Source organism: Primulina eburnea, chromosome 8, assembly GCF_022965805.1.
Source record: "Primulina eburnea isolate SZY01 chromosome 8, ASM2296580v1, whole genome shotgun sequence".
Classification (NCBI taxonomy): domain Eukaryota; kingdom Viridiplantae; phylum Streptophyta; class Magnoliopsida; order Lamiales; family Gesneriaceae; genus Primulina; species Primulina eburnea.
The window spans coordinates 43,144,010-43,159,209 of NC_133108.1; the positions used below are offsets into that span (position 1 = coordinate 43,144,010).

At 30.1% G+C, this 15,200-nt stretch overlaps 1 protein-coding gene across 1 annotated transcript; it reads right to left on the reverse strand.

Moving 5' to 3' along the window:
* Positions 1-3,821: 3,821 nt before the first annotated feature.
* LOC140839309 (uncharacterized) lies at positions 3,822-4,376 on the reverse strand. Its single transcript, XM_073205948.1, has one exon. The coding sequence runs from the start codon at positions 4,374-4,376 to the stop codon at positions 3,822-3,824; it is 555 nt and encodes a 184-aa protein (XP_073062049.1).
* Between the last annotated feature and the right edge of the window lie 10,824 nt (positions 4,377-15,200).

A 15,200-nucleotide genomic window follows, 5' to 3' on the forward strand; every position in this document is an offset into this window, starting at 1 on the left:
TCACGATTATGCAAATCTTCAGAACTTCAGTTTTACCAAATCAACAGGGAGTGTACTTATCATCACCTAGGGTGAACATGATTTATATGCACGAAGCTATGTCGGAAGGGTTGGATTCGGCGGAAGAGAGCTGGTACGACGGCCGCGGAGGAGGAACCTCGGAAGGTTGCGAAAAGTTTCGAGTCCCAGTTCTGGTTTCGATTTTTGGAATATCATGATATGTGTACGACTTAAATTTCAAATTAAAACTATAAAAAAGAAATATAAATAATACTTATATTATAATTTTACAATTATTTTCATCGTTCTTTTTATTTGGTTTTTTTTTTTATTTTAACGAAATACTATTTAAAAATATATTTTGTTTCATTAAAATTTGGTTAGAAAAATGAAATATCCTGGACTTTTTTAATTTACAAAAAATAATATAATCAGTGAACTTGAGAGACTTTCTTTTCTTTTTTTCCTTTTTTTTTTTTAAATGTCTGAGGAGATATTCTATCGTCCACATGATGTATCACACATGGTGTATTCATTTTATTTAGGGCCCGCACATTTATATTGTCCTCACCCAAACGAAGAGTCGATGTTACACCCGATGCACCATAGAATATCATGTCTCAAGGTATCTATCTCACCCAAAATTTAAAAAGGAAAGTTTGATTCATTTTCTTTTAAAGTCCGATAGGATCACAATAATATTTTTTGGAGTAATACTTTGTACCAACGGATATATATTCATTAGACGGATCGATCTGTTTTATTTTTATTTTTTATCATGAAAAATAATATTTTTGACAGAAAAATAATAGTTTTTCATAAATTAGATTGGATTGGATTGGAGATTCGTAAAAAAATTAAAATGTGATACAGTATTGACAAGAGTTTTTGTATATGTTTTGGATGTTTGTATTAACTTTTGGTTATTGTTTAATGTATGTTATTAATCGAGTTGCATTTAAAATAAATTTGACGAGCATATGAATATATAAAGTGCTCGGGCATTCGGCTACAGTGTCGGGCACCATGGTACCGGGTCCGGACAACATGGTAGGAGATCCAGCCAACTTGTTTGTATGTAGTTTAAATTCATGGGCAGCCCGAATTTTAAGTTTGTATTAAATTTTTACACCGAATGTTTTATATTATGTACGAGTGAAAATTATTTTAAATCTAGGATAAAGATTGTATTTTAAAAGAGGTTTATACATTAAATTTTTGCTTATTTCAAGTGTTTGAATTTTAAGTTGAAAGAAATATTTCTTAATTTTTATTTATGTAAGAAGTTTACGTCTACTTGTAGTTTATGTCGAAACTTGTATTTTTTTTAAAAAAATTATCTTTGTATGAAAAATATTTTTTGTAATTGGATGACTCTTTTGCTTGTAGCCAAATACGTGTTATACGATTTTTGGGTGTCGGTCATCGGGTCGGGGCGTTATTATCAAGTTACACGGGCCGGTTTAGGGTGTAGATTTAATGACAGGTATGCCTTTACCAACCTCGATCCATGGAAAATCTCTGGCCAAATGACATGAGAGGAAAGTGAACGAATGAAAGGGTCACATTCAGAGACGGATTTATGTATGGGTTGTACTGGGCTACAGCCCACTTTTTTTAGCGACGGTTTTTTATAAACCGTCGCTAATATTGGCGACGGTTGTAATATGTGGATGGGCGACTGTTTTAAATAGCGACGGTTGTTTGAAAAATCGTTGCTAATAGCGACGGTTGTTTCAAATAGCGACGGTTGTTTCAAAAACCGTCGTACATCAATGTCTTAGTCCAATCAAATCCCGTCCATTTACAAGGATGAGACCACATTCATCATATATCCTTGATCTGCCCCCCTCATTCTAACAAAATTTTTCCCACCCAAGCTCTTTGACAAAAAGACGGACTCCTGAAGAATCAATTGCTCATCGAAGGGAACTCCAGGTAAGAACGCTATACATTTTTATTTTGTTTTATAGCTTCTCTGTGCGTGATTTGTGATTCTTGATTGTTTGTTGTTGAGTTGTTGATTGACATTCTGTTTTGATTGTTAATATTTTATCTTGTTAGGATTAATTGACGATTTCAAATGGACATTAATCTTGTTTTGATTACCTGTGTTTACTGTCACTACGGAGTGGCTTTTTCAGCAATGAGCATGTGAAGACGCACTTCGCAATAAATGGGATGACTTCTGCCATGTTTGACACTCTATATTCGAATTTACCTAAATATGATGTAAATCTATTATTAATGAATGTTATGTTTTAAATCTGTAGACACATTTCGATGAACGTATAATGTAAATTTTTTTTATATATATAACTTATCATATTGAGTTCAAGCCCCCACTTTTATGCCGAGATCTCCCTGGTCCCATTCATATTATTTTTTAGTTGTCTTATATGTTTATTAATTGTTCAATGTTTTTATGAGCCGTGCATGTTTATTTCGAAGGGAAACAAAAAAAGAAGAAGAATATTAATGAAAAGAACAGAAGTGTTACATGTATATTTATTATGATTTTAAATATGATATGATGAAGAACGAGATGCATAATGTAGTATTTGTTATGTATAAAGGATGAACTTGTCGAATTTTAGATTCGCTAGATTTTATTGGTGTATATAACGATGACCAATGGGGTGATAACACTCGAGGGATCTGCTATCAGATGATGGAGTAGGTCTCTTGTGAGATTGTCTCACACTCTCACTATTCTTTATTTGAGATGAGTCAACCTTATCGATATTCACAATAAAAAATAATATTTTTTTATGGATGACACAAATAAGATATTTGACTAACAAAATACGACTCGTAAGACCGTCTCACATAAGTTTTTGCACATATTGTGTGTACTTATCCGAGATTTTTCTGTGAATTTTATGTCGTTTTCTTATAAGTTGAATGTTTTATATAATACTTTGGTAAATTTTGAGGTTCGAAAAGACTTTTAGTGTTAATTTGAAAAAACTTTACTATTGTTATATGAGCGGTGATTGTTAACAAGGATAATTTTTTGTTAATTGGAGGATTTATTTTAATGAGGTGGAAAGTATTTTTTTTTTTTTTGTAATGCTTGAAATTTTCGAGTTGTATTATGAAGTAAATTTCCATATTTAATTATTTAAGTTTTCAATTTCTCATATATTAAAGAACAAAAAATAAAGTAGCTTCCCTTTTACTTTAAAAAATCGCGGACGTTACAATTTGCTTAGCTTAGTATTTTTGAAAAAAATGATATCTTATTAATAACAAATATATTAAACAATAAATGGATAAACACGAAAATTTATGTCATACAGTCTTACGAATCAATTTTGTGAGACATATATTCTATTTGGATCATTCATAAAAAAATATTACTTTTATGTCAAAAATATTATTTTTTTATTTTTAATATTGAAAATCATTAAACAAAACATATCTTTATTTGATCATTCTATTCAATGTTAGCTTCAATTTTCTCTTGGTCGTCGCAATACCCAAGCATTTCATTTTCATACCACTTCCTTATTTATTGTTCTTCTCATTTCCTTTTCTTTCTTTTTTAATAGTATAAACACATATGTACACGCATACACACAATTCTTGAATAAATCTATCGATTGCCGACATCAAATTTCAGAAAATTAAAAAGAAAGAAATGAACCTACGTACATGATTAATGATGAACTGAGACAGCCAACCACTTGTTCATTAAAAATTTCAGAGTTAGCAACATATTAACATCTTCAACAAATTCACAAATTGAACAAACTTGTGATAAACTTTATAAATATATGCCTGCAGTTTAAGCAATTTAATTAATATTCAATTCCACATCATCGATCAATCTCCGTGCCGCTGCCGCCATTGCATATCTCCATGAACGCTCGAAGGATGGTCTCATGGTGCTGTGGTGAATTCAGCTGTAGAAAGCAATCAAGCAGCTGCTGAAGATCCCTTCTCGAATATATTTCGTTCTCGAAAATCATCTGAATCATGGACTGGCTGAAATCTTGATAAGGGTCGTCGGAATCTTTAACTACTGCGAAGCAGTCGTGGATTTTGGGGCAGGAGCTGACTGTTTTCGAGACCTTGGGATGGTTTTTATCGGTTTCCGAGAAGTATAGCGGCGGGGAGTTGTCGATGTCGATGTCGAGGGAAACTGTGGTGGAGGTCCTTTCTTCGTCGCCGTCGGTGATGGACTTCAGGCCGCCGTGTATCTCCCAGGAGCTGTTTGAAGATGAGGGGCAGCGGCTGGGCTTTTGATCTGAGGAGGTGGATTTTAACTTGGGTTTTGGCTCGATGATATCTGTTGCGTTTGGTCCGCATCCACAGTCTCCATGTGGGGTGAAAATGCTTTTGAGCTGTTTCCATTTCTGGCCGGAAGACATGTTGTCTGTTTCCAATTGCGGCGGCGGGGGTGGGGCGGAGGTTTGGGGAAGAGTGGTGGCTTGAAATTCTTGGATTTTGTTAAATTCAATCTTGAAAAGATTTGCTTAAAGTGCTTTGGTGTGTAAAGGGAAATCGACACTTAAATCTAACGTTATTGTAGCTTGGGAAGTTATATATAGAAGATGCATTGATTTCCAAGTCTTCGATAAGGCTGATATATTTGAATTATTAATTATTATTATTTTTATTAATCTCAATTCTTTATATATACGGACTACTATTCAAAGTCAAATTAAATTAAAACATTTCTAAAATTAATATTATTGTTTATAAAATTATGCCATGTGTATACGCTCTATAAATGGTAGAAATCAGTTTCTTGTGGTGTTTGATTTTAATATTCTATAATATATACCAGAAGATTTGGAGAATAAATCTCCCTCAGAATCATTTTTTTTATAAAAAAATGTAATCTTGTGCATAATTTTGTATTGAGGAAATATCGGAGTACTTGTTGAATGTATTTATCAGTAAATTTTTACTATATATGTAAATATTTATGTAAAATAAATTATTTTTAAATATTCTTTTTTTATGATTTTTCATTTTATTGAATATTTTTTTAATAAATTTATCTAGCTTCTGTTTTTTTTTATAGGATATTTCTTTTTGGATTTAATAATTTTTTCCTTTGTTTCAGGGATCGTGGTTAAATATTTAACAACTTCACTTTAAATAAATAGTACATGTACTACGTGAATGAATTGTAAATGAATATTTAAATATGTGTTATGCTCAAAAGCTTATGACTAGATAAAGAATTATTGTTATTACGCAATTTGTGATAACGCATAATATACATATCTGAATACTAATGGGTCTGACTGTTAGACCCATTAGTCCGGAGAGTTGTTTGTATATCTGCTGGTGTTGTCTTGTATTCCTTATATCGCTCTTACATTTTCCTTACAATCGGTCATGTTTTCAGCAGAGACAATATTACTCGTTAATATCATACATCACTTTTTTACGGTCCACCTAATCAACATAATCAAAAGACACAATATCAGTAGTTTGACATATAACAACTTATCAAAATGTCATTATCTCATTCATGCACGTTTAAGATGATATTATTATTATTATTTTTATTTTTTAAATAAAAATTATGGTGTTTTATAATAATTCTTGGATGATAAGTAATATGATTATTTAAATTTATATAAGATTGAGAAAAATTTATTTGTTTGTGAATTTTTAATCAGATGCTTTTTTTTTTCTTCTTCATATATACAGTTTTGCAGATAAATTTTCTTATATATGGATATAACTTTCATATCTGATATATATGAGACAAAGCTCAATAATTCAGTGGTCTAAAATCTTAGTTTTGACCTAATAACTAGGAAATTCGGTACAAGGTTAAAAGCCATCTCTCCAAACCATATCGACTAGCCATCGAAGCCCATGTTACATGTTTATTTTAATTTGAAATTTGTCCGTTACTACTTAATAGGCATATTATTTCCCAAAATATATTTACATTAGTCAAACAATATTTGAATTCAAGACCTAATCTTGCAATTTGAGTAAATTAATGAAGATGATGAATTTTCTTGACATGAATTAACTCCATTATAATAATTTAGACCTAATTTTTGAGAAATTATTAGAGTCCAAGTTCAATGCCATGTGACATGTATTAATTGGAAGTTGGACCATATAAATTGCTAATCACGAGCCTCACATTTTAGGTATAGATGTAAAATTATTAAGACATCCACGAGATCATTGCATTCACTAAAAGCCCCAAAGTCTTCATACATACGCAATATTTGCATACACATTAAAAAAAATTATGTTAGATGGTGTCTGTGTAAAATTCTAGATATTATATTAAGGCAAAAAATTGTGTGAGACGGGGTTACAGATCGTATTTTGTGAGACGAATCTCTTATTTGTGTCATCCATGAAAATTATTACTTTTTATGCTAAAAGTATATTTTTTATTGTGAATATCGGTAGGGTTGATCCGTCTCACAGATAAAAATTCATGATACCGTCTCACAAGAGACCTACTCTTATTTTAAAATATAAAAGTTACAAATTATTTTTATAATATTTTTTTTATGTTAGAGTTGATATAATCATTTAAAAATAAAAAAATGTAGATAAAGATAATCAAATGCCATTTTTTCAGTAGAAATGTCATTTTCATTCTACACAAGTCACAACTTGTTAAAATGAGATTATATTTTTGATTATGTGAGTTCATTTTTCATTTAAAATTTTTCATGTTGCAGGTTTAATCTAATTAGTCCATATTTTTATTTTTAGTCATTTTTATCGAAGTGCTGATGTTGGTGGCACACAAATCAACAATGTTCAGTGTCATATCATTCATTTCATATGATACATTAACATCCGATAAAATATGACTAAGAATAAAAACGATAGGTTGTTAAGATTGAAATTTGGACTTAACTCAATCCCAAAAGCTAGCTCAAGTGGGGATTGTCCAATCCCATATATACAACTCCCAGGTTATTTATCAAACCGATGTGAGACAATTAACATAGGTCAGCACCCATTATAATAGTAAATGGATGATGTGGAGTGGACATTGTTATATGTGAAATAGTAGATAAATATTACAGAATTTAATGTGATAAATATTGAAATTGACATAAAAAATGTAAGGAAATTAAAATTCAATATCAAATTATTCAATTTATGACATGACATCAGCATTCTAGTGAAATGGGACTAAAAATGGAAATACATGCCAACTTATTGTAAAAAAATGTAACTTGGAATATATTTTGGACTCAACCTAGAAAATATACAAATCTATACTATCTATTAAGTGTGAGGCATTGATAGTAACTACCTAGAGAGGACACCAACTTTTCTTCCAATTTTACCCCTTATGTGATATTAATATTACACTTTTGTTTTTTGTTTTTTTTTTTATTTCAACACACACTTTTATTTATATTTTTTTAATTTCAACAATTCAAATATCAATTTAGTCTCTCCATAATTTGTCAAATTTCACTTTAGTCCATCGATAATGATAAAAAAAATTGTACACACACGCATCGCGTGTGTCGAGTAACTAGTTACATAATAAAAATGTAAACAACTGTTCGCTTGAAAGGATTATTTGCCGGCCTTTTATCCAACCGTCATTAGATATATCTCATATATAAATGCTATTTAGTCTATCAAATATCTCAATTTGTTCAATGAAAATGGCTATTCAATTTTTTAAATAAAAAATTAATGGCAAAAACTTGTATGAGACTGTCTCACGTATCGTATTTGTGAGACGGATATCTTATTTGGGTCACCCATGAAAAAATATTACTTTTTATGCTAAGAGTATTACTTTTTTATTATGAATATAGATAGGGTTGACCCGTCTAAAAGATTATGATTCGTGAGACGGCCTCATATGATATCCACTCAAAATTGATTGTTCCAAAGTATGAACATAAAAGGGAGGAATCTAAATTAATGAGTCCATTTTAAAATATAAGCACAAAAATCACAAAAATTGATAATTAGAAATTAAGAGAGTTCTCAATGACCAAGCTACCATTACAGCGTTCCAACGAGCAACCCATGGCGGGGCAAGCCGGCTCACAAAAAATAAAAATAAAAAATAATTATAATTAATTAAAATTTTCATTTCATAAACAAATATTTACAAAAATATCAATAAAAATTTAACTATTAATTTCACACTTTTACATTTTATACAAAGTAATTAATACAAAAAAAATCACATTTTTCATTATGTGAAAAAAATCATTTTTTTTTTATTTTCTTCCAAGGCCCGTTGGCCAACCCAATCCCACCTAGGCCCACGACTCATAGGACTTGGCTCATCTAAGCCCGCCTTTAAATGTATCGAAAAAATTCAACTCAACCTACTTAAATTGTTCTCCATAGTATTTTAAATAATATTTGAGAAATGTTTTTTAATTTTTTAAAAATAGTAGATAAAGTTGTTCAAATACCTATAACAGTAAAGATGTTTTATAAAATAGCTGTACAAATACATATTTATTCTTAAAATAACTTTTAAAATCATTTTAATTTTTTTTTTTGTAAAAGCTATTTTATAAAAACTTTATATAAATAATTGTCAAAATAGAGCCTGAATAAAAAATATATATATATATATATATATGTACAGTCGCTTGTATAATCTGGCCTCAAGGCCCTCAACCCTACATGGTTTGCAACAAAACCTAGAAATTAGATATATTATTAGATATATTAAATGGCCATCGAAAACAAACAAGAATTTACCTAGACTGCCCAATGTACGTATTTACATGCATGTTCACAACTTACCCGTCAATGAATCCCATGTCCAGTGACGGAGCTAGAAGTCTAACGCTACTCGAGCTAGAATGTTAAACTTTAACTTTTTTTAATATTTAAATTGATCTACCTGAGCTAATATCAATTTTATCCAAAATTATATAAAAATTTACATATAATTTTTGTATAATAAAATGGACCAAGCCCGGGTACAAGAGGCTGTGGCTCCGCCTCTGCCCATGTCAACTCCCAAATTCCACTAAGAAAACACTTTTTGGACGATGAACTCTGCAATGCAGGCGGCTTCATGGACCGCGAGTATAAAAGAGCGAGAGGACTAACGAGTCTATCCTTGCACGACTAATCGACCTCCAAATATGATGTTCTTGATGTGTCCACCACGTCTCGCAACGATATATAATATGACGTCTGTTGATTTTGATTCGAATATTTCTATTGTTTTTGCGGATACTCTTTTAGAAACTTCTGACTCCATTGATTTTTCTTGACACATTGCTCTCGAAATTGAATTTTTTAAAAAATTAACGAGCCTTTCGAGATTTCTATTAGCTTCTTGAAACCGATAAAAAGAAAGTTTGCAGTATCTTACTAGGATTGAATCTCTAGAGTGTTGATATTATTGCTAAATACTTAGAATGAATATAATTGGATGTTGCCAAGTCTCTTCTTGGGCCACATTCGGCTTCTTGATTTCCAAGGCCATACAGGGCTATTCAAGCCTGTTAAGCCCAAATTTTTGTTATTGGGCTTTTTGATTGGCTGTCCAATTTATTGGACGCAATATCGCAGCCTTCCAAAAATAATGTATGCTGGTTTCTATTGCTTAAAATTTTCTGGCTACTCTGGGCTTGGTCGTTCTATAATTTTTCTCTAAATACTATTTAAATTCTAATTATAATTTTTCAACTAAATATTTTATGTATTATATCATCGGCTCAAAAATTAGTTTTAAAAATATTGTAAATTTGAAATCTGTGAAAATATTTATAATCAATAGAAATTTCATGTTGATTTTATGTATACTTTTTTTATTAAAAAAAAATACTGAACTTTACAAGTTTCCAAGAATATTTATGCTTATTGAAATTGGAAATGGAAATATAAAGCTGAATGAATGAATATATGATATAAAAAAAATTGCATAATGTTTGACATAGAAATTTAATTATTTTCTTTGGAAGTAGAAATTGAATTTCAATTATATACAACAATTCGGATGAAAGCCAATATATATTTATTCAGGACCTAACATTTTATTATGTGACTTGGCTTCAAAACTTCCGACCAAAAACTGCAGACCACACGATGTGTTATCTAACATTTTAAACGTTTTTGTAAAATTTGTAATAAGTTAACAAGGCATTTAAGTAAAGTTGCTACAAGTGAATATTGGCCACACATTGGTACGTCTTGAAACTTCTTATTAGATTTTAGGGTTTATTATATTCTGCCTATGTAGGCACTATCTCACTTCATTTCAATGAGTAAGATCTTGCCATATACACAATTTAAAACAAAAGGTCTTATATATGCATGAGCAAATCTTGGTCATTCATCCTACCATGGGGGCAATATGTGGCCACTACCCTCAGTTCATTTCAACGGGTAAGATCTTGTCACACATACAATTTCAAAAAAAAAAATGGGTCCTATATATGCATGGGCAAATCTTGGCCATCAATCCTACCATGGGCGCAATGCCCACATGAATATGATGAAATAAACCAGACTTTAGAGTGAACCTGCCAAGATCTAATTTTGGGGAACGGACAATAAGCTCGGTGGCCACCATTGGTATTGTCATTGTGCAGATGTCTCTGAGATGTTACTCTGAAGATGAACTTTCATGTAATTATATCGTATTGCATTCCTGTTTGAACATTTCAAGTTCGTAGTCTTGATTTTGATTATAACAAAACTTGTTAATTGTGTTACTAATGATCTACCTTAGTGTGCAGCATCTAGGATCACTCACGAAATGTTTACATCTCAAAACTAAAGACACGGCCGATCGCACGAAATGAATCAGTCTAACTGGTTACGTCAATTGAGCAGTCTAGCTGATTGTCCAGTTGATAGGTGATTCAACAGGAAAACCTCAGAAGCCTGGCCAGCCAAAGAAGTGTTCAACTGATGAAGAAACCCAACTGATCAGTCCAACTGAACAAGTGTGAAATCAGTTCAACTGACGAGTCAACTGATACTGGCCAGTTCGAAGCATCAGTTAGAATCTTTCAGTTATAGATGAAGACAAACTTTCAAGTGGAATCCAGCTGTACGTAAAGGTACAAAGCCATTATCCAGTCAAAAGACGATAATGTATGTTGCATCAGTGCATAAAAGACAAAACGTTCCAGAAGAGCAGTTGAAAAGTCGAGACACAAAGTCCAAGAAACGAATTCAAGATGCAACAGATACAATAAATGAGTCTCACTATACGATCAGTTTTCCTGCCTATATAAAGAGAAAATCAGTGAAGACTCAAACAATATATACAACTCAAGAGAGAAAAGAAAGGGCACGCTTCAAAGTCATATCAGCTTAAGAGAAGCATTCAGCCCAGTCGAGGGAAATCTTTATAGATAAATCAGCTTAGATGAGAAGCGTATTCCCCTCATTGTGTGAGAACATCCTTGTTCAGTTCTCACACACACACAAACACTCTCAACCACTCAAATACAGTCTTGCACAAACTAATCTATCCATTTTCGGTTATTTGTTTACATAAGATAAAATGCTTTCTAATATAATAGTCTTCTTCACGAAGGATTACTTCGAGTTTTTTCATCTTGGTTTTTAACCAAACTCGATTTAATTCATCGGTGTTAATATTTTTAGAATACGAGCTATTGCAGCTCATTGGAGAATATTTTGCTTGAAGCATCCGAAAGAATGTTCAGCAAACGTTCCTTCAATTCCATATTACATTCTGCTACTGGCTGGGTAATATCCATTTTGGTATATAATTGCAATTGTTGCATAGTCAAATCAAATTAGTGTTAGAGATTTTCTCTAAAAATCATGTTTCTGCACGCATATAAACATGATAAACAAATATGCGGAAGCTAAATCGAGCGTTACCTCCAGCCATTGAATCATCTTTAAGTATTCTAATTTTCCTCAGATTGAAGCCTTCTAAATACTCCAATCTCTCTATATATGGTGTATTATTCTGTATGACATGTTTAGGGACCTCAATCGTCTCTATTTATAGGCGTTTCTCATACAATCGATGAGTGTATCGGGAGCCGAGAGTAAAAAGAAGAGTCGTGTATGCATCTAAATTTTCTTGGCCGTCGACAATATCAATTTGTACACGCTACTTCTTTTAATATGTGTCACGTTTTTCTTACATTCTCCCACTTGACACATATATCTCATTTAACATAGGAGAAAACAAAATACATGAATCATGGCGATAAGTCATCTTAAAACGAATATTATCTTCCATGTATTACAATGTATTATGTCTCTCAAATCTGTATAACTTAATAAATAAACCCAATGTTTATTCGACGTCTAAATTTATTGATATTTTTCGCAAGATAACTGAATATGAGAAATATCATAACTGAATGCGTTTCATTATCAAAACCAAATGTATATAACATAAATTTATTATGGAATCAAATTCACCTGTAATTACCATACGATCCTTTAACATCTGAAATTTGCATGCATTTAGGTTAAAAGATCATCAATTCAGTGCTAACGTGTTTAATGACCACTTTATTAACACGTACTCCAACGGCTTAAAATACATTATGTCGATATACTTAATTCGACCACCGCTTTAATCATAAAGACCATAACTGAATTGCAGTAATATAATCTTAATGTCTTAGACATAGAATCCATAATTCTAAGCCAATAATGAAACTCCTTAAAATACACCACACAATAGTGCTTCAATGATGAATTTTGACTCAATAGTGGAAGTAGCAAATCACTTTCCAAATTGTCAATTCGTCTCACATAAGAATGTAAAAATTTAATACCATAAAGGTATCCCAAAACATTTTGCAGCTTTTTTTTTATTGGTCAAATATTTATATTACTCTGATAATATTTAAGCTCCCACTAACCTTCTGGTATTCATAATGGCCCACAACATTCTCAACAAATCTTAATGAAGAGATAACATTGTAAAACCTGAAATATCACTAATGTGAGACATGTTTCAATCCATATCGTTTTCTTAATCTTGAAATATTAAATATTCATCATCACTAGAGAATAATTCTTTATGTTGTTCGATGTTGCCTAATGAGACTTTATTTGTTTTAAGACTCATCTAAAAATAAATGGCAATTGAACCAACTTTTTATGGAATTTATATGATTGGTTGCACAACTCACTTTTTAAATGTAGGATGTTGTGAATAGCAATCAATACATATAACTTATGTGGATGAATGAGTATCATAATGATCAATATTCTGAATTTGATCGCTCCCACTAATCAAGTCATTTTCAAAAAATTAATATCAGAGTAATAACAATATGCTGCAAAATTAATTAATACATGCTAATGTTATTAAACGACGCAATAAACCATATATCATGTTTTACTCATGTAAATCATGATCTACATATGAATCACTGACATAAAAAATTGTCTGTGTACAGAATTTTTAATTCATTTAGATTCATACAACTCAATGATATAACTATTGAATTATATTCAATTCTTAATCCATGTGGATAAATTAAGAAAGTAATTCAATATTGTATCCTAATTAATTATATTTAACATAACGAAATTTCTTGTGAGATAAATTTCAACGTTTAAATATAATTAATTTCAATTATATCCCTTATAATCAAATGTGATCCTCATAATATATGTATAATTTTAATTCAATCAAAGATGTTGTGGTTACTCTTCAATTAATTAAAATCATACGAATCACTAGGATATTAAATTCTTTATGCATAAAATATTTATTCTTCATAATTATTCATCTCAAAGTATTATCAAAATGATGAATAATTTTATGTAATTTATGTCTGTTATAACTAAATGTGATTAAAAATTAATGTATAATTTTAATTCAATTAAAGATGCTATAAATATTCTTTAATAAATTAAAATTATAAGAATCACTAAGACATTAAATAACAAATTATTAAATATTTATGCTCTTAATATATGTCTTTCATGTGACCCCCAGACTACTTAATGTATAATTTTTCATAATTAATGGTGCTGTGGCCAAACCTTAATTATTTAAAATTAGACGGTTCACAAGACATAAATTTTGATTTTATAAATGTCCTTTATGTGATTATTAACTAACTTAATGTATAATTTCTCATAATTAAGGGTGATGTGGCTAAACTTTAATTATTTAAAATTATACGGACACTAGACATAAATTTTGATTTATAAATGTCTTTTATGTGATTCTTAACTGACTTAATGTATAATTTCTCATAATTAAGGGTGTTGTGGCTAAATCTTAATTATTTAATTATATTGATCACTAGACAAAAATTTTGACTTTACTTAAATCTTTATATAATAATATTTAGTAACACAATCAACACTTTCCAAGAGTGCTCCCATGAAAGATAGAGAGTGCTAAGGCCCTTTAAATACCTAACTCCTAGTCAGAGCAACATTCTTTAGGGAGACCAGTGGCTAATCAAGGCAGTTTAAACCGATCTATGAAGAACTCTCCCAGATCATGTTTTTTCATGTCATCTTATAATTATTATTCACTTTAATTATCCACATTTATGTGAATCTTTATAAGCCAAAATTTTTCATTAAATAACTTTATATTCACATTTTTACTTAATATAAACAAATACGTTCCCCATCAGTTTTTCTCTTCAATCAGAGTACTGATAAAGTGAGGATCAAAATGTGGGATCCTCATCAGTTTTTCTCTTTTATCAGAGTAGTGATAAAGTGAGGATTATTTGTTCATTTTTGAACATCTGAAACATTTTATTTTAAATATTATATTCACATCTTACTTGATATGTTCATTTTAAATTATAAACAACTCAATATAATTTAATATGAATATAATGTGAATATTGATTTATCAAAAATTATTTTTCAATATTATTTGTATTTTAAATTTTTAGAATAAATGCAAACATAATAGTTAATTTGCATGTATACATCAAACACTTATCCATAATATTTGATATTATATCTAACATCCAAAAATAATTTCTAAACATGTATCGAACTTGAAATTATTTTAATGTGCACAAATTATTTAATCAAATGCTATATGTATACCGAATTATACATATAACTAATTAACACATTAATCATTATTATTATTATTAAAAACAATAATAATAAAAAGGAATTATTATCAACATGTGGGTCCCATATAATTAATTGTGGGTCCTACATAATAATAATTATTATATATAAAATATAATAATAAATAAATACAATTTAAACATACCGATACATGCAATGCAAGGAGCAAATGTTATAAT

Coding starts and splice junctions, on each gene's coding strand:
- LOC140839309 (XM_073205948.1), bottom strand. CDS start 4,376: ATGTCTTCCGGCCAGAAATGGAAACAGCTCAAAAGCATTTTCACCCCA.